A 25,059-nucleotide genomic window follows, 5' to 3' on the forward strand; every position below is an offset into this window, starting at 1 on the left:
CACTAGCTTTGTTCGTAGTGATGCTTCCTAAAGTCCACTTGACTTCGCATTCCAGGATGTCTGGCTCTAGGTGAGTGATCCACCATCGTGGTTATCTGGGTCATGAAGACCTTTTTTGTAAGCAAAATTGTGTTTGTTTAACCACAAAATCAAGCAAGTTTGATTAGCAACAAAGCCATGCAACAAAAGCACAAGACATGCCCCCAAACAATAAAACAATGGTGGTATGAGACCCACATCCTGCCCTGTGAGCTCAGAAAGTTAATGATCCCTAGGACATGTTCTGTGCACACATGAACAACAATAATTTGTGAACCTAGCTTGACCATGTAGGGACAAGAAAGCTCCCTTGGCCAATCTGATGAAGGAGCTGATGATGGAAGCAGGAGGACTACTCAAGAAAGACAAGGATGTTCCTCTCCCCATGCCCAGTTTCCTTTTATTATTAAACTGTACCCCACTAAGTTCTCTTGGCATGGCATTTCTCACCCACCTGCTTGTAAACATGTCAAGAGTCCTATTCTAATAAATCAATTCTTATCTACCACTTTGCCTCTCACTGAATTCCTCTCTGTGGTGAGACATAAAGGACTGTGGTACTGAGACAGTAACAGGTGGGAAGGCCAGGGGTCTCCAAATGGAGAAAATAGGCTGCAAGTGTCAGACATTTTTTATCTCTCCCTTAAATGGCTGGAGGAAACAAATTAGTGTTACATTGTTTTCCCCTTCTCTATACACGTTTAAAAAGAGGTTTCTCTTAAAAATTCTGTGTTTTCCTAATGACACCTGGTTCCACCTGAGCTTAACTTTTCTCAGAGCTTGAGCTAACCAATGGATTTTTCTTATGGAAATGTTTGTCTTAAGCTATGTTAATGTGTTATATATTTACCCCAGACTCTGTCTTCAAGATATAAAGAAAGCTGAGAGCAGAAGAATTGATGCTTTTGAACTGTGGCATTGGAGAAGACTCTTGAGTGTCCCTTGGACTTCAAGGATATTCAACCAGTCCAACCTAAAGGAGATAAGTCCTGGGTGTTCATTGGAAGGACTGATGTTGAAGCTGAAACTCCAATACTTTTGCCACCTGATGGGAAGAGCTGACTCATTGGAAAAGACCCTGATGCTGGGAAAGATTGAGGGCAGGGGGAGAAGGGGACAACAGAGGATGAGATGGTTGGATGGCATCACTGACTCAATGGATATGGCTTTGGGTGGACTCCGGGAGTTGGTGATGAACAGGGAGGCCTGAGGTGCTGCGGTTCATGGGGTCGCAAAGAATCAGACACGACTGAGCGACTGAACTGAACTGTCTTCAAGTCGGTTCCGCCTAAAGGATCAGAACCGACTTGACAAACCAGTATGCTATATTCGTACTGTTGTAGCCACGCATTCAGGGAAACAAACTCACTCTGAAGGACACTGAAGATAGTGGAGTGCAATTTATTACACTGGCAGGTCCAAGGCAGAGTCTCCTCTTAGCCAAGGACCCCGACCAGTTTTTGTGAAAACCTTATATACCCTAAGTATGTATGCCCAAACCCACTTCCCCAAATTCCCTGAAACTACTCTGAACAAAGGAAAAGAAAGATACACTCAAAGTTAACCTGTGATTCATATGCCTTAAGCCTAGGTGGTTAACAGTGGACAATTATCAACAGGCCTGTGGTCATACCCCAATAAGCATAATAGAATGTATGATTCTATTTGGTTACACAGATAATTAGGGTATTCTTTTAGGTGATGGAGAGCACTGGGGCTCTTCTTTCCCGGGTCCTTGTTTTCCTGTTGGTATATCATTTCCATAAATACTGGGCATATAGCTCAAAGTCCACAGTCTGGCCCAAGATGGAGTCCTGCTTTCAAGATGGAACCTGTTCTGTTTCCTCCTTCAATACATTGTTCTCCTAATCTATGTTAATGAAACTATATATTTGTATCAAAATCTGCCTTTCTTCAAGATTCATGTCAATTGTTTTATGGCCCAGGATGACTCACCTGGTGCCAATTTTATCTCAATAATCCATGTGTGGGTGAGGGGCCTGGTGCCATTCTCTGAGTTTTGAGACATTTCCTTTCTTTAATTAGCAGACTGCTAGTAGCTATATAACATCAAGCTAAAGACTAGCAGGGGAGCACGCTTTCTGCCCCCTTCTGATGTCTATGTCAGAAGATTTCTCTACCTCTTTTATACTTTAATAAAACTTTATTACACAAAAGCTCTGAGTGATCAAGCCTCATCTCTGGACCCAGATTGAATTCTTCTCCCCCGGAGGCCAAGAATCCCAGCATCTTTCGTGGTTCAGCAACAACCTTTCAGCACCAGAGCTCTTCTGAGCCACCATCACAGCACCAATCAGCTGCACAATTAGTTGAGGCATCAGCTTCATGAGAAAAATGAGTGGTAGGAATAGAAAGTGATAAATTTAACTACGACTTCATAACCAATTACAGAGACAATGGGATTGGTAGCTATTTTTTACAGCTCTTTTTATAGCTATATTTTTTATAGTTATATGATAAGAAATTATGTCTTTTTTCTTCTTCCTTTTCCACTACCACTTTGTATAAGAAGTGATGGTGGAATTCATCACTGTAACACTGTATTTCAAATTATGAAGGGCCACATCTAGAGCTGATGGGGAGGACTGTGTATCAATTGGAAGTCTGCTATTGGTTGTTCAGTCGCTCAGTCATGTCCAACTCTTTGCTACCCCATGGACTGCAGCACACCAGGCTTCCCTCACAGTACTGTACCAGTGCTAAATTTCCTGATTTTGACAATTGTTCTATGATTATAGAGGACAAAATCCTTGTTCTTGCGAAATATTTAGACAAAGGGGCATAATGTCCTAAATTTATTATCAAATGAATCAGCAAGGAAAGAGACAGAGAGAAAGAAACTATAAAATGCATATACAGTAAAATTTAAACAAATGGTAACCATGGGTAAAGGTTACATGATAGTTCCTTGTACTACTGTTTCAACTATTCAGTAAGTTTGAAATTATAGCAAAATTATTCTTAATGAGAGTTAAGTATCTAGATGGGGTGGGAGGAAGGATAACCACTTTTTAGTTATTAATTATGATCTCTCAAAGCCAGAGTCTATTGAAATGATTTATCCTATTGATAAGGAAAAAACTCAAGCTATTTATCAAAGTTGTCTAATTGATTCTGTGGGTGTTTCAGGAAAACAGAAAGCAATTCCTCAAGGCCATTAAAAGAGAGGGGTAACTGCTCTCCAAAGACAAAATGATTCTCTCTTCCCCAAGAAGACACACGGCATCTGATGTCTTCGATCACAGTCCAAAAGAGCGTTTTCTCTTCCTCTTCCATCTCATCTCTGTTTCTACAGTAAACTAAGTCCTGCAGTCAAAAACATTAATTTATAATTAACCACAAATTACTATAGAAAACCAATAACAAAAATTTTACAAAATTACATTTCACCTTTTCTTCTTAGCGTTTATTGAAGCAATCAATTCTCTTCTTGCAGATACAATTATAGGTTTTAGAGCAATTAATAGTTTCTATTCTTGTTGAGGTTAAAAATGCACATTCACTTTTCCAAAAATGAGAATCCATTATTGTCAAATTACTGTAGGACAGAAAACATACATGGTCAACTGTTTAATTCTGCAGCTTACAACAACATAAATCATATTTTTAAGTCTGTTTTCTAAATATCTGGCCTATGGAAATATTAATGATAAGTTCATCACTAAAAGATTTTCGGGACTTCCATACTGATCCAGTGACTAAGACTCCACGCTCCCAATGCAAGGGGCCTGGGTTTGATCCTTGGTCAGGAAACTAGATTCCACACACCAACAAGCCACAACTAAGAGTTCACCTGCAACAACGAAAGATCCTGTATATTTGAAACTAAGAGTTGGCTCAGCCAAATAAATAAATAAACTAAAAGATTTTCTATTGCTCTTAGCCCATTAAATAGAATAACATCTTCTTGATCACATCTATAACCTCACATTTTGTTTCACCCTGGGAATTTTTGACCATAGAGCAATATTGCTAGTTGAGATCATGACATGTTAACCTGCTTTCTTATGTTAATTATTTCAATTAAAATGAGATATTTAAAAGGAGAGGAACTGAATTTCTATGATACAGGTAACAGGGTAGCATGTGAATATAATTTAAGAAGAAAAAGTAGAATTGGAATATAGGCAGAGATGAAGTTGTTGAATGGATGTTTTATATCTTTTCTTTCCCTCTCTCCCAGTTAGCTATGGGGCTCTTACCCCCATAGCTAATAGTTATTAAGTAAAACATTAAAATTTCACTGAAAAAGTATCCAAAACAGGATCTCTATTTCAGCAAAGTGGTTGACTAGGGAAGAACTATCTTCCTGTTGAAGATAGTGTAAAATGCTGAAAAAAAATTTTAAAACCTCTTGAGCAAGTTGATGGACTGGCAAGAGGTAGATTTGTGCTCAGGCTGTGAGGGTTAAGCAAAGATGGAAACCCAGAACAGTAAGCGAAGCACTGAAACCAGTCTTTCCCTTAGAAGTAGCAGGCTAAAGAATGAATTCTGCAAGATGAAAATTCTACTGGGTTGGTCAAAAAAGTTCATAACATCTTACAGGAAAACCTGAACCAACTTTTTGGCCAACCCAATGCATAGAAAACAAGCTACCAAAAGGGTTGAGACAAAAGTGGTATATTTCCAATATAAACCACCTTAGGACTGTCTTGAACCTTGAATTTAAGCAGAAGAGAAAAGGAATAATCCCACCCAACAATCCAAAATCACAAACCACCCCTCATGCAATTTGCATTTGCTGTATTACCTAGGAATACTTGAACATGCTATAGGTAAAAAGAGAAACAATTAAGGAATATAAATGAAACTAAATAGCTTGTGAGGCACAAGCAGAAAAGAAAGCAGAAAGTACCAGATGTGTTAAGTAAGTTAGTAACCTGTGTGATTTGTTAGATATAGTAAGCAGAGGACTTTGCTTGGCAGTAAAGAATTCACCTGCCAATGGAGATGTAGGTTCAATCCCTGGGTTGGGAAGATCCCCTGGAGAAGGAAATGGCAACCCACTCCAGTATTCTGACCTGGAAAATTCCATGGACAGAGGAACCTGGTGGGCTACAGTCCAAGGGTTGGACACAACTGAGCAACTGAGCACAAAGACAAAGAGGAAGTAGAACCCATGTGTGCTGAACATAGGAAAGGAAGAATCAAGCAGACATAAAACATCATACATAAAATATACATGACGAACGTAGACACTCTACATTCAGTCTTAAGTTTGTCACCCATGGGGGACACTCATTCTGGCCCCCTGCCTGAAGAACTGCAGTAGAATCCATAGCTGCCCCTCAGGTTAATTGCAAAGCTGCAGCTCTAACCAGGCATGCTTGCTCCTGTATCCACCTAGTAGAGAAAAGGTATGTGCTGGCCACAAGAACCTTCTGTCTGTTGGCCCCCTTACTCAAAATCTCAAGCCTGGCCCTTCCACCATTATCAGGGAAGTATGATACCACATAGCCAGGTCAGATGAAGAGTGTGTAACTTAGGATCCAGGGCATCTTTTCACACACTTGCCCCTTCTCCTAACTGTGACAAGCTATCCCATCCCATCCAAGTGTGATAGGCTATCCCATTTCTTTCCCCCTGCATAGCGCTATGTGTTTAACATGGATTTGATTAGTTATGCAGTGTGAGCATCTTATTTTGGCCCTGAAAGTGTTCACCTGAAACTGTACTCACAGACTATTACATTAATGTTGCGTCCTGAATGACATCTCTTGTAGATTTGCAGCCCAGAATCACACTACTTGCAGAGCCCAAATTTAGAATTAAAAACTGCTCAGATTCACAATGCCCTAAGACAGCCAACAAAGGCAAATTTTTTCCTTGAGGAAGCCACCTTCATCTCAATCCTCAAATAATTTCCAGAGGCTCAAAAAAAAAAAAAAATCACTAAACACTACAAAGAAAATGACATCATGAACAAAAGATGTGATAGGTTGGACCCACAAAACTTCAAATATTAAAATGATCAGGTACCAAATATAAATTGAGGATGATCTTTAAAGAAATAAGATTCAAGACAGTTTGAATACATGAGTAACTAGCAAGCAGATTTGAAAATGTAAGAGAACTCTTAGAAATAAAAAATGTAACAGTTCAGATTTTTTTAAAAATCATTGAATAGCAGATTATAACTAAATGTGAACTCAAGAGTTCACAAAGTACTGCACTTAATAGAAGGACTATAGGGAGGATGTGGGTGTATGTATGTGTATACACACGCATGTGTGTATGTTTATATTTACATTTATGTTTATTTATAATTAATATAAACTACTAATACAAAGGCTTCCCAATGGCTCAAGGGTAAAGAATCTGCATGCAAAGCAGGGGATGCAGGAGACACAGGTTCAATCCCTGGGTTGGGAACAACCCCTGGAGAAAGGAATGGCAATCCACTCCAGTATTCTTGCTTGAAGTCCCATGGACAGAGGAGCTATGTGGGCTACAGTCCATGGGGCTGCAAAAGTCAGACACGACTTAGTGACTAAACCATCACCACCACCATGAATACAAAGGAGTTTCAAGTGAATTTTGAGGATACTCAAAATACTTATTTGTGGTTGTGGAAGGGATCACTATGGCTAACTCAGAATGGTCCAATCACATCACATCGCCTTACTTTATGATTCTGTTTTAGTCTGCGGGCTTCATAACACATACTTCTGAACATCTGTTTAGCATCATAATTTTATATTAACTCTGTATGATGCTCCTCTTCCTTTTTAACTATACTTCCTGAAACACTTTTTGAATCATTCTCCTTCTTACTAATGACTTCTACCTGAAAATGAGTTGAGCTACATGAAGATTCTTTTTAGAAATAATCATTCCAACCCAAAACCAATATTAGAATTTGAATGCATCCCAGAAACTTACAGTCTAGAAGGTATGCCATTGTCAATCCATTTCCACCTATTTTCCGTTTGGCTAAATGATAATCCAATCCAGTAGGAATTTTGACAAGCCTGGGGTTGAAGGAGGTTCTAAAAAGGAAACAAAACATATCATGGGACTAAATTCCCATCTATTAAATGAATGAAAATAAGGTCAGGTAAAAGATCCAGTTGTTTCTACTACCAGTGGTCTGCTAATTTCTACTTGATCCTTCATCCCTCCTTCCTAAAAGACTGTCTCTCCCTTCAACCTCTGTATTTTCATTTTCCAAAGTAATTTTCATCTAATAGTTTATTTCTGTTACAAATGGCTGCCAGTCTAATAGGTTATTTAAAATGTGGAAAAGTTTAAATCTAAATATCTAACAATAGAAGAGTTGTTAAATAATACATGACATTTTACGAAACAATTCAAAGTCATGCTCCAGAGAAAACTTAAGGGTTAAGAAAAATAATCATTACATATTCCAAGTGAAAGAAGAAATCTTCTAAACAAATTATTAAAATAACAAATGTTCATGGGGTTGTGTGCATTAGAGCCTTCAACTTCATTAGAAAGAAAAAAAAAAGACGTGCTGTAGTTCAGTAATTGGAAGGGGTGGAGGGAAACAGGGCCATATTTGGAAATATTTACTATGCCCCCAAATGTAATATATCAAAATGACATAGTACATAATGTCTGATTAAATGACTGAATATATTTCTAAATATAATTTTAATTATTTTAGTGCAACAAACATAAAAAACTATTTTATGGCTTGACATCATAATTCTTTCATGTTATGACTTAAAACATCTGCTAGATTTGCATAGAAATTTTGTTTTATCTAGATAATAAGTAGAGATTTCAGACTGATAGTTGCAACCGTTTCTCTGTAAAAACACATTTTGTGTGTGTGGATAGTTTTTATTTGCCATAAATTTAAAAGATAAATGCAATATTATTGTCACTGTATTTTCTCTTTTTACAATTCTTTTTGAGAGATATACATATTGACATAATATATACAAATACTGACCAAGTAAGTGCTACCTACATGCGTGCATGCTCAGTCACTCAGTTGTGTCCAACTTTTGAGACCCCAGACTGTAGCCTGCCAGACTCCTCTGTCCATGGGATTATCCTGGCAAGAATACTGGAGTGGGTTGCCATTACCTCCTCCAGAATGTTGCCTACAGATGCAATGAAAATTACCATAAAGCTAATTTGTAAAACTACCGCCACTTTTATATTTCTCATTATTATCTACATTTTCCATTTGGGAAAACTGAGGCCCAGAGTGGTTAAGTAATTTGCCTAGGGTCACCCAGCTAGTAAGTGGCAGAACTGAATTCAGTACCAGGCAGTCTGGCTCCTGGATTCCTAATAGTAACTACTAAACTACACTGCCTTTGGGTTTTCAGTTACCACCTTATAGGAAAATAATAACTGCTGGCTCCAGGTTGCCATTTACTGAAGGGTTAAGTACTTCATCAAAGGAAAGGCATGCTTTTTCTTCAGAGTCCTAAATAAGGGAGATGATTGCAAAGACCCAAATTGCATCTTCAAGGGGGTTTCCATTTTGGAAATAATCATGCCCCTCATGATAGATAATATGTATTGAATGCTTATAAAATAGCAAGATCACATTCCTATTAGCAGGCAAGTTCTTCTGCTCTTTAATTTTTTATCTTTTTTGTGGAAACAAGAAGGTATTTGAGAATAGCATTCACCAAGAGGGAAATATTTATTAGGGATTGTGATGAATGCCACACTCAGCCCATCAGTTTTGATCTCCAAGAAGCAACTGCCACTCCTACCCTCAAGGAGGCTCTCTGTGTTACAGTCTTCATGTTCTTCAGTTCTCACTTTTAAGTAATTAGCTTAACAGAAGGAAAGACCAAAGATATTTCACTAGAAAAATCTGTTTTGTTTGACTTTTTTTGAGACTCTTAACTATACAATTTTTGTTCACTTGACAGTCATGACACAAGGAATAACTGAAGGTTCCTTTTTCTAAACTCCCCCATTTTCTCAGTATCTTGGCCTAGAGGATAAAAGTACATATAACAATCCGTGATACCTTTTCTTCTGCATCATCTATCTTCAAAAGAGATGAATTGTGACTTTGGCAAGTCTGTTTACATCCCATCCAGGTCTTAGTTTCAGCAGTAAAGTGGTAACAGTTTACTCCCCAACACCACCAGGAGACTTCCTTGAGTTTGCCTTTATATAATACATAAGGTGAAGCATTAAACGTCTTTTCATCTGGTATTTTGTTAAGCAGAGGAAGATATTTATCAGCCCTCCATAACTCAAAAAATCTTAACAGCTATCAATAATGATAATGTGAATTTCATCAGAAGTCAGGAATGCCGAGGGAACTCTGCATTCCCATAGTCTTTGCAGCACTATTCACAATAGTCGAGAAATGGAAACAATCCAAATGCCCGTTGATGGATGAAGAAAACGTGATCTATTCCAAAGGGAATATTAATTTTCCAGCACTGGACTTCTGAGGTTATGAAAACAGAGATAGAGAACAATTGAGAAGCACATTCTTGATTAACCAAAGGTGACTACTTTTACAGAATCAACATTGTTTTTATTGCCCTGTATCAAGAAACACAACAACTAACAATGTCATGTTTACTTTTTAGTCTATTGCCAAAACTAAATATAGAGTTCATAAATATAAAAAAATAAAGAGAATATTACTCAGCCTTAAGAATGAAATCTTGCCATCAGTAACTGCATGGATGAAACTTGAGGATAATTATGCTAAATGAAATAAGCCAATGACAAAGGGCAAATATTGCATGATTCCACTTGTATGAGATGTAAAATGTAGTCAAACAGAAAGTAGAAAAGGGGTAACTGGGGGAAGGGAAAGGGCTGTTGTTTCATGGGTACACAGTTTCAGTTACCCAGGGTGAATAAATTCTAGAGATCTGCAGTACAACATGGTGCCTGTAGCTAATGATGAATCGAACAATTAAAAACTTGTTAAAAAGGCAGACCTCATGCTAAGTGTTCTTACCACAGAGCAGAAAGGGACATAGGAAAACTTTTGAAGGTGATAGATATGCCTATTACTCTAATTGTGGATGGTTTTACCCATATATACATATGTCCCAGCTCATCAAGTTGCATACATTAATTATATGCAGTTTTTTGCATATTAATAATACCTCAGAAAAGCTGTTTTTATAATAATAAAATTAACTTTATATGTTTAGAGATTCTGAAATGCCTTCTAAATAAAATTAAAATTATTCTTTGGAAATTTTTCTTGTCCTCATCTTTTACAATATACCAAATCAAACTATTATTAATCCCTCAAAGTACATTTATGATTATTTATAGAAGACAAACATTGAAAACAATCTAACAGTCTAATAAAGAAAACATTTAAATTGTCACAAATATAATGCAATAACATACAACACTAACAGACATGTTTGTGAGGAGTATTTAAAACTATGGAAGAGGCTTTTTGGTGGCTCAGTGGTAAAGAATTTGCCTGCCAATGCAGGAGACCCAGGTTCAATCCCTAATCTGGGAAGATCCCATATTCCATGGAGCAACTAAGCCCATGTGCCGTGACCATCAAGCCTGTGCTCTAGAACCTGGGAGCTGCAACTATTGAGCCTCTGTGCCATGACTACTGAAGCCAGTGTGCCCTAAGCACATGTTCCACAACAAGAGAAGGCGCCGCAATAAGTCTATGTACTGCAACTAGAGAGTAGCCCTGACTCGTCACAACTAGTGAAAAGCCCATGCAGCAACAAAACCACAGCACAGCCAAAAGTAAATAATTTAAAAAAAAAAGACTATGGAAAAATGGCCACAGAAGAGAAAAAAACAAGATGTGAACCTTTCTACAGCATGAAATCTAAATTTTTTATAGGTAGTAAAAAAATAAAAGAAACAAAAAAATAAAATATTATTAATTCTTCAGTTCTAGAAAAAGTACATTTCTACTAACTACCATACCTAAATGATATCAAATATGCAAAATCTCTTTGTATGATAAACACTAAACAAAATATTTAGAAGTTGATTAATCAGGCCAATTCATTCCATCATTATGCATAACAAAGTTTATTATTGTATGAGATTTAATATTCTTATTTCTTAGATGTTTTGAATAGTATCATCACACAATGTCACACAAACATCAACATTCTGGCACGTCTTGCAGATGTATTAGAAGGAATATGCATATGCGTGCTCAGTCACTTCAGTCTTGTCTGACTCTTTTCGATCCTATGAACTGCAGACTGCCTGAATCCTCAGTCCATGGGATTCTCTAGGCAAGAATACTGGAGTGTGTTGTCATGCCCTCCTCTAGGGGATCTTCCTCACCCAGGGATTGAACCCACGTCTCCTGCATTGCAAGCAGGTTCTTTACCGCTGAGCCACAGGGGAAGCCCACTGGAGGAAGTACATATTGATCATAAATAGATTAAATATCTGAAGTCAGTGCAGAATGGAAACACAAACACAGAGTTATCTTTAAAACAGCATACAAATAAAAGGACTTGCACTTATTTTAGCCTAAATGTATTTTTACTAATAGTCTCCATATTTCATGTCAGCAACAAAATTGAAATGTCTAATTTGCCTGCAGGTCCAAAGCAATCCAAATTTTCAGGGGCCCTGATATAATACTATTTCACCTTCTGGGAGCATAAGAAGGCAAGAACTGCAATTGGGTTTGGGAAATATAAGACTATTCATCCAAACATGATTCCTGGGGTTTCAATCCTATATTTGAAATAAGCAAACTCAAATAACCATGCTACATCTAACAGGCACAAATTAAAAGTTGTCTAGAAGACCTGGATCCCTAGCACATAACATAAGCCTGTATTAAGCCTCAAAACTTTTGGAGGAGGAATAATTAATGAAAAATTGTGTGATCTTCAATTCAAGATTTCCTCCATACCTGTATTTGGCAAAGACTCTGAAGACTTGTTTTCTTGATTGCATCCCTTCTTTTCTGTAAAGGGTAAGTCTGTCTTTATTTGCTGAAGAGTTTCATTTAGTCTATCACATTCTGAAGTCTTCTTTGTCAAAAGTTGCTTCTTTAAGTAGTTGTCACTTTGTATAACATCATACTTCTGACTGAGGTTCCCTAGAATTTCCTCCTGTTGATGTTTTTCTTGAATATACTGGAAAACTAAAATTAACAGCATAGGTATAATTTTTAAAGTACTTATAAAGCTTCACTGTTATTAGGACAGGAGAAAAGAAATCTCACTTTGACAACCAATCTATTTCATTCCTTTAATTAGTAATTTTACATTTAGAAACTAACACCTCTACAACATGCCCATATAAATTGAAACATCAGATTTCTCACTATGGGCCACCTAAGTGTAGAATAAATAAATCATGATTTCTAAATAAAATTATGATGGTAACATCTAAGCATTCAGTTCAATTTCTTTTTAAGTTAGCATGTCATCTACAAATAGGCACCAAAGGAGAAACTGACCAACACTTAGCAACACATCTTCTGAGTATGAAAATCTACACTATGGCTGATTCATGTCAATGTATGACAAAACCCACTACAATATTGTAAAGTAATTAGCCTCCAACTAATAAAAATAAGTGAAAAAAATAAATAAATAAAAGAAAATCTACACTGAACAGCATGAAGAAATAGCACCAATATCATTGGAATAGACAGAATATCCATAAGAAAAAAGAGAGGAAGACCCAAATACATAGTTTTATCTGAGTGTAACATATTAGTACTTTTCCCTAAAGATGTCAAGGAACTCAAATGAAAGCTAAAGGCCACATTCAAGATCATCTAACATCCATGCATAGACTCACTCATTTTACTAAATCATTTCCTTATTATAGATTTTTTAAAAAATTAAGAGAAAGTCGTAATTCACTTTCAAACAGCTGTTTCTCAAAGAATTTGTATCTCAGATTCAAAGTAATGTAAATTTAGAAGGTGGAATATTACAATAGTTCCCCTTTAACCTTGGTTTTGCTTTCTGCAGTTTGAGTTACCCCGTCAACCACAACCTGAAAATATTAAATGGAAAATTCCAGAAATAAGTAATTCATAGGTTTTAAATTGCATGCAGTTCTGCATAGTGTGATGGAAACTCGCGCCCTCCCTCTTGTGTCCCCCAGGAGGGGGAATCATTCCTTTGGTCAAGTATATCCCACTCTCATCAGTCACTTGGTAACCTTCATCAGATGACTGTCGGGGTATGCAGTGCTTGTATTCAACCCTTACTTCACTTAATAATGGTCTGAAATCACAAGAGTAGTGATGCTGGCAATTCAGATATTCGCTTACTGTGCTTAAATTACAAATTTTATCGTAGGTGTGTATGAATAGGAAAAACCCATAGTATGTACAGGGTTCAGTGCTATCTGTGATTTCAGGCACCACTGGGGGTCTGAGATGGTGTCCCCCATGGAAAAGGGGGTTTTCTGTGCTAAGTCCTATATCATAAAAAATGTTAACATGCCTTATACAGAATGGACAGCTCATTACAGCTTCAGAGATACAGGAATAGATAAACAAAATGAAAATCACACTGTGATTATATCTGGGGAAAACATCACTAAGAAAGAACTCCCTGGAACATTCTCTGATTATAGCCATGGAACAATTGATAGAGCATGCTTGGGACCTACACAATGAGTGGTTGTTTCTATTACTCAGACTTGGATGTATTTCAGTTACTTACTCTTTATACCCAGCACGGTGATTGTCATCAAGAGAAGTAAACAGAGGATCCCAAGAGTCACCGCAATGCCACGCCAGGGCACTGAAGACTCTAAATAAAGAAGGAAGAAAGTGGTCGTTGGGGACAGAGGTCGGCCCACTACTCATCTTAACCTGGACACCATTTGAAACATAGAAACAATCTTCTCTAAAAATTTTCAGGAACTCCCCTGGTGGTCCAGTGGTTTAGAATCTGCCTTGCAATGCAGGCGGTACCAGTTCAATCCCTGGTCCAGGAAGATTCCACATGCTGCCAGGCAACTAAGCCCATGCACCACAACCATGGAGCCTGTGTGCTACAACTACTGAAGGCCTCGCGCCCTAGAACCTGTGTGTGTGTGTGTGTGTGTGTGTGTGTGTGTGTGCGCGCATGCGCACATGTGTGTGCACTCACATGCATGTGTGTGCGTGTCAGTATTCTGACTCTTTGCGACCCCACGGGCTGTAGCCCACCAGGCTCCTCTGTCGATAGGATTTCTCAGGCAAGAGTTCTGGAGTGTGTTGCCATTTCCTGGTCCAGGGGATTTTCCCAACCCAGGGATCGAACCCCAGTCTCCTACATTGGCAGGAGGATTCTTGACCACTGTGCCACCTGGGAAGCCCTTGTGCTCTTCAACAAAAGAAGTTTCCACAATGAAAAGCCAGTTCACGGCAACAAAGAGTAGCCCCCGCTCACTGCAACTAGAGAAAGCCCAAAAGCAGCAACCCAAGACCCAGCACAGGCAAAACTAGACACATAAAAATTTAAAAATGTTTTACAGAAATACATCATACAAAAGGTTTTTAATTTGCCATCTAGTAACTATAGTTTTAAAACAATTAAAGTTTTAAAGAAGTTTTTTACTTACATTCACCCATTGCAGAAATCCAACACCACAAGAAGAGTATTGGAGGATTTTTAAAATGCATCCCTTATAAATGCACAGACAGGTATGTGTGTGTGGTGCATCCCTTAGAAAAGCACAGACAGGTGTTTGTGTGTTGGGGGTGAGGGGTGTTCAATGATGCATGACTCTTTGCAACCCTATGGACTGTAGCCTGCCAGGCTCCTCTGTCCACAAAAGTACAGATGGCAAAAAACACAATACTCATTTGTGAGGATCCACAGTGACAGGCATATTTGTGTGATCACAACTAATCATGAAGAAGAAGGAAAAAGCAGGCAATATTCATGAGAAATTTGTAGCCAAGAGTGAGTATTCTGAAGCTGCAAATGTTACTGGGCTCCGTCTCTTAAAGAACTTTCTAGAAATCAATTTTTCTCCATTTATCTTAAAAACTTCTTTCTTTAGCAATGCTCTATTTATTTTCCTACTTTCAAGATCCTCTCTCTCTATATATATATACATACATATGTATGTGTATACATATTTGTATATATATCTGAAATTTGTATCTCTGATGGGCATTACATTAAATCAGTAAAAATCATTTTCAGTTTGGAGCTTGTGACACTGTTTGAAGGTACAGAGAGAGAATGGAAAAGTTTGAATGCCCTTTTGATTTGAATATTTTTGTTTTTTCATTGCCATTAAAGTTTGGTAAACATTTAAGACACCAAAAATACCTTTTTCTGAGTAAGAACACTGCTTCTAATGCATATTTCTCATGTCTTCACATTCTGTAAGATATTTCTTTAGGAACTGCAATGTTTTCTTGAGACTCTAGTCTGTCTTTTACTTTGGAAGCCCTCACAAGGGACTTTCCTGGCTGTCCAGTGGTGAGGACTCTGTACTTCCAATGCAGGGGGTGAAGATTCGATTAGTTGGGGAACTTAAAAAGAGTCCTTGTGAATTTGGCTTGACCGAATTTGAATAAAAACACTCTATTACCTTCTCAAGTTTAAAAGAATATATCAATTTCTCCATTCTCACAATTTTTTTAAGAAGGTCATTAAAGATCATTATCATTTCTTATTATCAACTGAACACCTAGAATATGGATAGAACTTTTTATTTCTAACATCAAAAGTTTGACAGTCTATAAGAGGGCTTCCCCCGGTGGCTCAGAGGTAAAAATTTCCGCGGACAGTGCAGGAGCCATAGGAGATACAGGTTCAATCCCTGGGTCGGGAAGATCCCCTGGAGGAGAAAATGGCAACCCACTCTGGTATTCTTCCCTGGGAAATGCCATGGACAGAGGAGCCTGGTGGTCACAGGTCACAGAGGTGCCATGGGGTCACAGAGAGTTGGACGCGACTGAAGTGACTTAGCAAGCACATAAGAGTCAGGTGAATCTAGATGTTTCAAATGTGTACCTTTTTCCTCAGTCTTGTCAGGTCTTTGAGTACCACCAGGTCTTAATCTGTTTTGTGACGCTGAAGGTGACTGAAGAAATCTCAGGTTGGAATAAGTCACTTCTTGATCACTCATCTCTAGAGTAAACAAATATACGTTTTGCATCAAAACTTTCAACTGAATGATTTCATTCCAAAGAAAAATTAAAATGTCATTTTCTAAAGATATACTAGGATTAAGAAGATTATGCATGTGTGTGCACGCATGTGGATGTGTGCTCAGTAATTCCTTCAAGGGCCTAAAGTATGTAGACTGAGCCTGATTTATATAAGAAATGAGAAAATTTCAATATTTTTGCTAAAGTCATTTATACTCCTAGTAACTATAGCCATGATTATTAGAAAATATGGGAAGAATTTTTTTTTAATTTACTGATAGATTAAATAGGCTAGGTCCTATTCCATTTAGCTCAAAATGTTCAACATGCCTATATACAAGTGTTAGGCAAAGTGATACCATCACAAATTACTGAGATACTTTTAAAACTATTAATTCAAAAAACAAAAATTATATCTTTTTGAGATTTTGAAAAACAAATAATCTTGGCTTAAAATGTATGTGTATATGTATATACATATACTTATATATTATGTATTCAGATCTACATTATTGATAGTAAAATGTTCTTAGAAGGATTGGAATATCAGTTTGTGATAATTATTTCTTGACCTGAGTAGATAAATATACTGTGTTGTTCTTTTCAACTATAACATGATGCTACCAAAGTATATGCCATATACCAACTGCAAAAAAAAATTATTGAGGGTTAACACTGCACATTGGTTAACATATCAGATTCCAGTGCCTCGTGGGAGATGTGCCAAATAAAAATCTCTTACATTAGACCCCAGACACTTGAATTTTTAATCCCAAATGATTCTGTGCATATTAAACTTAAAGAAATAATCTTCTAGTTGCCAGAGAAGCCTACGTGAAAATAAAATTTGTTAACAGGCAGTCTTTAGTTAATGCCCATAAAGGATTCTATCTATCAATTGATATCAATATAAAAAGAAACTTTAAACTGTAGATATTTATGATGTACCTTGTTTGTATATTAGTCAGTGTGAAAAGATGCTAATAAACAGTAAATATGGAAAACAAATAGCACATGTAACTATATTCTTTAATTCTTTTCTTTAGTATCTAAACTTTATTACTCACATTTTCCCAATTTCTTAAGGAGAAAGGGTTATTTCTACTACAGAACTCTTCAAGATTGATTAAGGCAATATGTAAATCATTAGACCTAAATAAAAAGTTGTTGACTTCCCAAATCCCTCTTTATTTTGTTAACACAAAGCAAAAAATCATAACCAATTTTTTAAAAAGAAAATAATTTTCCATAAATGCTGAACTACAGTTTTCATCTCTTTAGAGTGAATGCAGTTCTAACTGAATCAATTTAAAAAAATAAAAAGCTTTCCTATCCCTCCTATATTCCTGCCAAGTCATTTATAATAAACTATCATATTCCAAGAATCTTTTTTCTCTAGAATCTTTTTTTAAAATCAGTAGGACTAATAGATACTCAGCTACAAATATCTGAGACAATAAAAAGCAAACGTTACCTGTGTCAGCGCTGTCCAGTGATGCAGATGGAGAAAACTGACCAGAAAAAGGTGAGAGAAGTTGGCCTTTACAATCCCCTATTCTTTGGGTGTGTGAGAGGCTGTAAGATGGAGGCAGACACGAATTGACTTTGAATCATGCTCTAACTCAAAATTTTCTGCCCCTCCTCTTGACCAAAGTGATGAAAGGAAATTGTATGATAAAAGCTGATGTTGACGAGAAAGGAAAATGGTCATGAATATATCTTCACCCATTTCAACTAACCAACCACTTCGGTCCTATGTAAAATAACATTCAAAATCTGTATTGAAGGACAGAAAAAACAAACTAACATGGCTTTGGCGGAAACAAAAAGTAACTCTTTTAACAAAAACTTGCATCCTTAGAAACTACTAGCAAAAACAACTGATTAAAATGTATGTGCATAAATATAGATACATGTACACAAGAAATAAATAACTTGTCTCTTAGAAACTTTCTCTTAGAGATTGCTATTTGAAAATAAAAGATTTCAGCATTGAAACATACACACAACTACATGTAAAATAGATAGCCAGTGGGAGTTTGATGTATAACTCAGGGAACCCAAAGCTGGTGCTCTATGACAACCTGGGGGGGATGGGTTAGCGAGGGATTCGGGAGAGGAATTCAGGAGAGAGGGGTCACATGTAGGCCTATGTCTGATTCCTGTTGATGGATGGCAGAGGCCATACATCACAGTATTGTAATTATCCTCCAATTAAAATAAATAAATAATTTTTAAAAAACACACACAAAAATAAAAGATTTCTTTTTCCATTTATGTTTATTGCAGGTAAACGTATTTTAGAAAGTATTTGGGGGGGGGGTGTTAAGTGGCTTTATTAGAGAAAGCCAAGATTACAGAGGACTTGGGAGTTAGCATTAGGGCCCTTCTTCTTGCCAAAGGTGGGCACAACATTGACAAAGCGCCGGTTGTACTGCTTACGCCTCTGCCGGTATTCTTCTTTTTCTCTTGCTTGGCCACCTTGGGAGTCTGACCTCTCACTTTCCCAGCACGGGCCAGGGAACCGTGGACTTTACCTCCAAGCATGCGGCCGGCTACTTCCAGAGTGCTCAGAGCCTCCACGCCACACTGGCCCAGAGTAGCCTCATCCTCTAGGGGCGTGCCAGCCAGGAGCAGGACTTGATCTTCTGGAGCGATGCCCTCCAACGAAGCTACATGAGCCTTGATCGGGGCGACCGTCTCCTGGCCGGTCACCTCGAGAGTGTGTAGCTCCTGGGCGCGGCCAAAGAGCTGCATGTTGGCGACTAGATCTCGGACAACGCTGCCGCTACCGCGAAGATGGAGTCGAGAAAGAGGTTTAGAAAGTATTTTAAAACGTAATTCCACTATAAAATTTTGGTGTATATGCCTCTAGTTTTTTATCTGTATGTCTTTTTTTGCTATCAGAGTTGGTGTCCGGAGAAGGCAATGGCACCCCACTCCAGTACTCTTGCCTGGAAAATCCCATGGACGGAGGAGCCTGGTAGGCTGCAGTCCATGGGGTCGCTAAGAGTCGGACACGACTGAGCGACTTCACTTTCACTTTTCACTTTCATGAATTGGAGAAGGAAATGGCAACCCACTCCAGTGTTCTTGCCTGGAGAATCCCAGGGATGGGGGAGCCTGGTGGGCTGCCTTCTCTGGGGTCACACAGAGTCAGACACGACTGAAGCGACTTAGCAGCAGCAGCAGCAGAGTTGGTGTCATTCCACACACAGTACTTTTGATCTCTTGTTTTCTACTAAGTGTTTCCTCATTTAAAACTATTCATCTAAAATGTGATCTTAAAAACAATTGTATAATTATTATCCATATAGATTATACCATAATTTATTCAGGAAATCCTGTATTGCTGGACATTTAGGTTGTTTTCAACTTTTTGTGAATACAAAAAATGTTTAGCCTGTACTTTTGAATATTTTCTTAGGAAAACATTTTAAACAAAATATGAAGTCAAGGGGTATGTACATTAAAGAGCTTTGATATGTATTACCAAATGCCCCCAGAAAAGTTATTCTTTTTATACAACACTAGTTGTATGAAAATGATAACATTTGATATTTTTAAAAGATACTGATGAACTATTCTCCTATTTGAGTTTCATCTATGAATCTTACCTCATGAAGGCATATGATCTTTCAGCAAAAGGAAATTAATTTCTGTAAGTCTGTTTCTATGAGTCAGATCTTCCCAGAATACCCCCAAGTCTCTCAGTGAAGTTCACTTTCATTTGATGCACATGCTGTCAGTCTTCAGGTGTACATTTCTATGATATCAATTTATATTGCTCTCCAAATCAGGTGATAATGGTGAATATAGAGTGCGGGGAAAGAGGAGTGAGGTAGAAAACATAAGGTGAAATTGATTATGCAGAGACAAACCCAGCCCTACTTCACCAGGCTCTAACCACATTCCTTGCTTACCCTTCTCTTTCAGCCACAACCAAACCATCACCTTTCTTTAGAAGGCATCCCCATTCTTCACCTCCCAGGTCTTACCAGACTACTTGATAAACACAGTCGACTGAATGTTCTGACCACTAACACCCCCTAGATTATACTGCCTGTTGTCTGGTCCTCAGCTGGCCCTCTCCTGTTCTCCCATGCAACCCTTAATCTTGGAATCACCACTGAGTCTGCCACTTATCATCGTGGGCAAGCAGTCAACAAAATTACCTCCCAGAGACTAATTTAATCCAATCACACAAGCAAAGTTTCGTGGGTGGAGTCTGGACACTTTAGGAAGACTTATTGCTAGGCATTTTCTTCTCTTTACCCTCACCCTGCCCTGGCTTTGTCAATCTCAAAACAGAAAGGTCCTGAGCCCTCGATCCCAATGCCAGAAACAAAAGAATGAATGAAGTGTGATGAGAGAACATAGGGAGTAGGCTGGGAGAAATAGTCATGTTGTCAAAATGTGGCAGTTCAGTTCAGTCGCTCAGTTGTATCCAACTCTTTGCGACCCCATGGACTGCAGCACACCAGGCCTCCCTGTCCATCACCAACTCCTGCAGTCTACTCAAACTCATGTCCATTGAGTCAGTGATGCCATGAAACCATCTCATCCTCTGTCGTCCTCTTCTCCTCCCACCCTCACTTTCCCAGCATCAGGGTTTTTTCAAATGAGTCAGTTCTTTGCATCAGGTGGCCAAAGTATTGAAGTTTCAACTTCAGCATCAGTCCTTCCAATGAATATTCAGGACTGACTTCCTTTAGGAAATCATGGTTTAGAAAATGGACTAAATGGACATTTCCTTTAGGAAATGGACTGGTTGGATCTCCTTGCAGTCCAAGGGACTCTCAAGAGTCTTCTCCAACACCATAGTTCAAAAGCATCAGTTCTTCAGTGCTCAGCTGTCTTTACAGTACAACTCTCACATCTATACATGACCACTGGAAAAACCATAGCCTTGACTAGAGGGACCTTTGTTGGCAAAGTAATGTCTCTGTTTTTTAATATGCTGTCTAGGTTGGTCATAATTTTTCTTCCAAGGAGTAAGCATCTTTTAATTTCATGGCTGCAGTCACCATCTGCAGTGATTTTGGAGCCCAAGAAAATAAAGTCCATCACTGTTCCCACTGTTTCCCCATCTATTTGCCATGCTAATTCTTGACAATGTTTAAAATCAGGTCTGACTGAATACAGAGCCCAGATGGACTTTGAATTCAGAAGGGCCTGGATTTTCAACAAATCTCTTGCCGCTGGAACTGAGTAGATCTGGCTTGAAATATCAGCCCCTCTCTTCCATGGGTGACTTGAGGCAAGTCACTTCACTTCTTTAAACCTCAGACTCACCAAAAGTAAAGTAGTGATATTTGCCTCCCAAGGCTGTAGGGTATATAAAGTGCTAACCAGATCTAATGGTAATGAACATTAAATATTAAATGTTATCATTTGAAGTCCAAGATTCAAATTCTTTCTAGCTGTAAAAATTTGAACATGACACTCTTCCAAGCCTGTTTCCTCACAGGTTCAATATGAATGTCACTTACTTCATAGACCCGGAAAAATTCAGTTAGATTAGCTCTACAGGTAGGATTTTTTAGGCTTCAAAAATAAGTGAATGTTCTTTTTTTTCTCTCTGTTCAAGGAGTCTATAAATAGTCAAAAAGCCGGGAGTGCAATCCAGAAATGCTGACGCACTGAACCAGGTTCTCTTTCTCAACATGTCAAGTTTGGAATGCAGATGCTTAGAAGAAAGTATGTGGATTGGGGGGGGGGGGGGGGGGCAAGTGCGTTTTAACACAGTGGAGGAGCTGGGAAACATGGCAGCATTCCACTTCCTCTAGAAAATAAGCATTGTGACTTAAGATCTGGTTATTTTGTATCTTACCACCCCATGGAGATATTGGTGATGTTGAGCTTTTTTGTTTTCTTTTGTTTTACATGCTTATAGCCAGTAAGAGAGGGGACAACTCTCATGGAGACTAGACAAGGGTAGAACATTATTTTACTTACATACCCATACTTAATTTCCTCTATATAAACTCCATACCTTGAGTATCACATTGGTCCCATTTGTTATTGTAACTGTAGCACATGGAAGACGTATGATGCCTACATGTGCCATTGATGAACAAGGTGGTTAAAGAAAAGAGGAACTGACTACAAAATCTGGATGCTTCATAGTTTTGTAGAGACAGAATGAGGTTAATAACTAGAAAGACAAATTGTGTAGCTGTTCCCTCTAAGCTCCAGTTTATTTTTATTACTAAGCTCTGATTTCTGAGAAAGGCAAATTTCTTCCTAAATAAGAAGAGAAACAGCATCACAAGATAACAGCAGTAACTTCACGTGGGACTCACTGAAACTCCTCGCATTGTCCTTCGATCAAAGAAGCACAAGATGGAAGCACCAAACTTCATTACACCCACTCCTTAAGAAAACAAAACGATAAAAAAAAATAAACAAAGAAAGAACATTTTGAATGTTCTTGTACACTGTCTTCCGAATTTGCTTTTGTGCAAAACACACATAACACACACAGCATGAATACATAAAGCATTCATTTATTTACTTCCTGGCTGCTTAAAGGTGTTATTTAGGAAACCACACGTTTTACCCATCCCTTCCTGACAATATTAATTTCGTCAGCTAGAGGCTTAGCACAGAGCTGCTAGTCACACCTTCAAACCTCAATGGCTTATCTTTTCACAGCAGCAGGCTGTTCTTCCTGTCCCAGCCTAAAGTGAAGGTTTCAGGAATAACCACCAGTTCCCAGGGAAAGATGTTCTGCATCACTCTGTTGGGAGGTGTAACTTCACCTGGCCATGTTCCCTCTTCCATGGTTATTTCTCCTAATGCCTAAACTTTATGCCACTGAGTCATGTGAAATTTCCTGGCTCTTACAGTAAAAACTCAAAAGAACATCTTGTTTGAAGTTTCCTGTTTCCCTAACCAGCTACTTTAATTTGTCCTTCTTATCTTTACAGTAAAAGCTATTCTGAGTTAACATCTTCTATTGTCCCAACTAGGCTCCAGCCATGAACGAAACAGAAATTTTCCTTCCTCCAGCTGCTAACAGAATGAGAGGAACACCTCACGAAATTAAGTAGGCATGAAAAAATCATGGCCAAAAAAAAAAAAAAAAAAGAAAGGATTTTGGATAACTATTCAGATTCTGAGCCACTAAAGGATAGAGTCTATTCACAAGTTGAAAGGGAAAATAGTTCCGTGAAGCAGTGCCATAATGAAGAACTTTAATTCTTCAGTGTTCTTGCTACTGCATTACAGTTTGGACTGTAGCTCACCCTCGTCATTCATTTAACTTTTTTTTTTTTTTGGATTTTTAATCTAACTCATTGTCGTATAATGCTGCATGTGTGGTAAGGCACCTTAGTCATGTCTGATTCTTTGCGATCCTATGGCTAGTAGCCTGCAGGCTCCTCTGTTCATGGGAATTTCCAGGCAAGAATGCTGGAGTGGGTTGCCATTTCTTTCTCCAGGGGATCTTCCCAACCTAGGGGTCAAACCTGCACCTCCTGCATTGACAGGTGGATTCTTTACCACTGAGCAAGCAGGGAAGCCTGGGGGAAGTTATGAATGAGGACAGTTAACACATTAAAGACTTTCTCATCCAAGGATTCTTTCTCCCCAGTCTTGCTCAGTCCTGAGTGAATTACCTTATTCAACAGGACCCACAGAATGGTTATTTTCAGGAGCAACCAAAAATTGTGGGCCCACAGGACTTTTCTCCTTTTCTCCTTGAGGTTGACATCCAGTGTAACATGGTTTTATATTGCACATTCATCAGGGTCTACAGCTTGAATAGAAATGCTTGTTTTCATATAAGCAACCTGAAGGGAATGACAGCATAGCCTTTCACAGCAGTGATTTGGAGGTCAGGTGACTTTCCATGGCAAACCAGAAAAGGATACGCATTTTAATGCACTCCACAGTCAACAAGCTGCCAAGCCGTGCTCCAGAGATACACCATCCAAAGGGCAGCCACAAGCCTCATTTGGCTATCTCAATCTATTAAAAATTAAATGGCACTAAAAAAAAAGGTCTATTGGCACCAATTATGCCTGTTATTTCATCTGTAAGTGAAAAATCCAACAAGAGGACATGACTTAGACTTATTACAGTACAGGAAAAATGTTATAGATTCTAAATTGTCATATATGGGTTTTCTATGTTTGAAATTTTTCATAATAAAATGCTGGAAAATATTACTTTTAATTAAAATGACTCTAAATTCAGTTATGTTAGCCACATCTCAACTACTCAGTAGCCACGTGCAGTATCCATCGGCTACCCTACGGACTGTTCACATAGAGAGCACCTCTATTATCGCACAGAGGTTTACCAGAGTTGCTCTAGTCTAGCTGCGCCAGAGCCCTGGCTAGCCGTCAGACCCCAGTTCTTCCACCCTAAGGTCCTTAGAGGGGACCTGACTGATCTTTGGGCAAAGTGGATGATGACTGCCAGGACTGCATACTTTCAGAGTGAAGGTGCAGATGGAAAAGTAACAGAATACCAGGGTATGGGTTACTAACAGGCAAAGTAAGCAAGTCTATCAGAAAGGTTGAAGGGAACTGGGAAATATGACTGGGACTTGTGTTCATTAGGAGTTAGGATATAAATACAGACACACACAAACACACACATGGAAGTCTAAATTTTAAATAATTTTTAGAGCCGAGAACTCATTTATTTCCCACAGATATACAAAATATGTGTATTGTGAAATATGGAAATAGGCGCATAATAAGATATGTCTAACTTTGGATACTGACTTTACCTTTGTAACCCTGAGGAAATCACTGCTCACACAAAAACATTTAAATGTGAATAACCCCTAAGGAGTTTGTGACAAACATAAAAAATCCAAAAGCTTCTATAAACAACTTCTATGAGCACCAAAAAATTAAATTCCGTCAGGTGTGGCAGAAACAAGGGGAGATCTACAATTGCTTTTAAACAGATGGGAATCTGGCTACATGTTTCTACATAAAAGA

The 25,059-nt window shown here is 38.2% G+C and overlaps 2 protein-coding genes across 2 annotated transcripts; both read right to left on the bottom strand.

Moving 5' to 3' along the window:
- Positions 1-2,826: 2,826 nt before the first annotated feature.
- Positions 2,827-25,004, bottom strand: LOC122680541 (killer cell lectin-like receptor 2). Its single transcript, XM_043882036.1, has 9 exons — positions 22,405-25,004; positions 17,574-17,674; positions 15,963-16,079; positions 13,668-13,757; positions 11,891-12,124; positions 9,023-9,165; positions 6,943-7,049; positions 3,451-3,598; positions 2,827-3,366 (listed from the first exon to the last, which is right to left on the bottom strand). Exons 3-8 carry the CDS (start codon positions 16,075-16,077, stop codon positions 3,460-3,462), a joined length of 828 nt encoding a protein of 275 aa, XP_043737971.1. The 5' UTR covers positions 16,078-16,079; positions 17,574-17,674; positions 22,405-25,004; the 3' UTR covers positions 2,827-3,366; positions 3,451-3,459.
- On the bottom strand, positions 18,424-19,736 carry LOC122680542 (putative ubiquitin-like protein FUBI-like protein ENSP00000310146). Its single transcript, XM_043882037.1, is given in 3 exon segments — positions 18,424-18,547; positions 18,550-18,887; positions 19,717-19,736. Coding segments are annotated over 3 exon segments (453 nt in total). The 5' UTR covers positions 19,722-19,736; the 3' UTR covers positions 18,424-18,437.
- Positions 25,005-25,059: the final 55 nt, after the last annotated feature.

Source organism: Cervus elaphus, chromosome 22 (genome assembly GCF_910594005.1).
Source record: "Cervus elaphus chromosome 22, mCerEla1.1, whole genome shotgun sequence".
Lineage (NCBI taxonomy): Eukaryota > Metazoa > Chordata > Mammalia > Artiodactyla > Cervidae > Cervus > Cervus elaphus.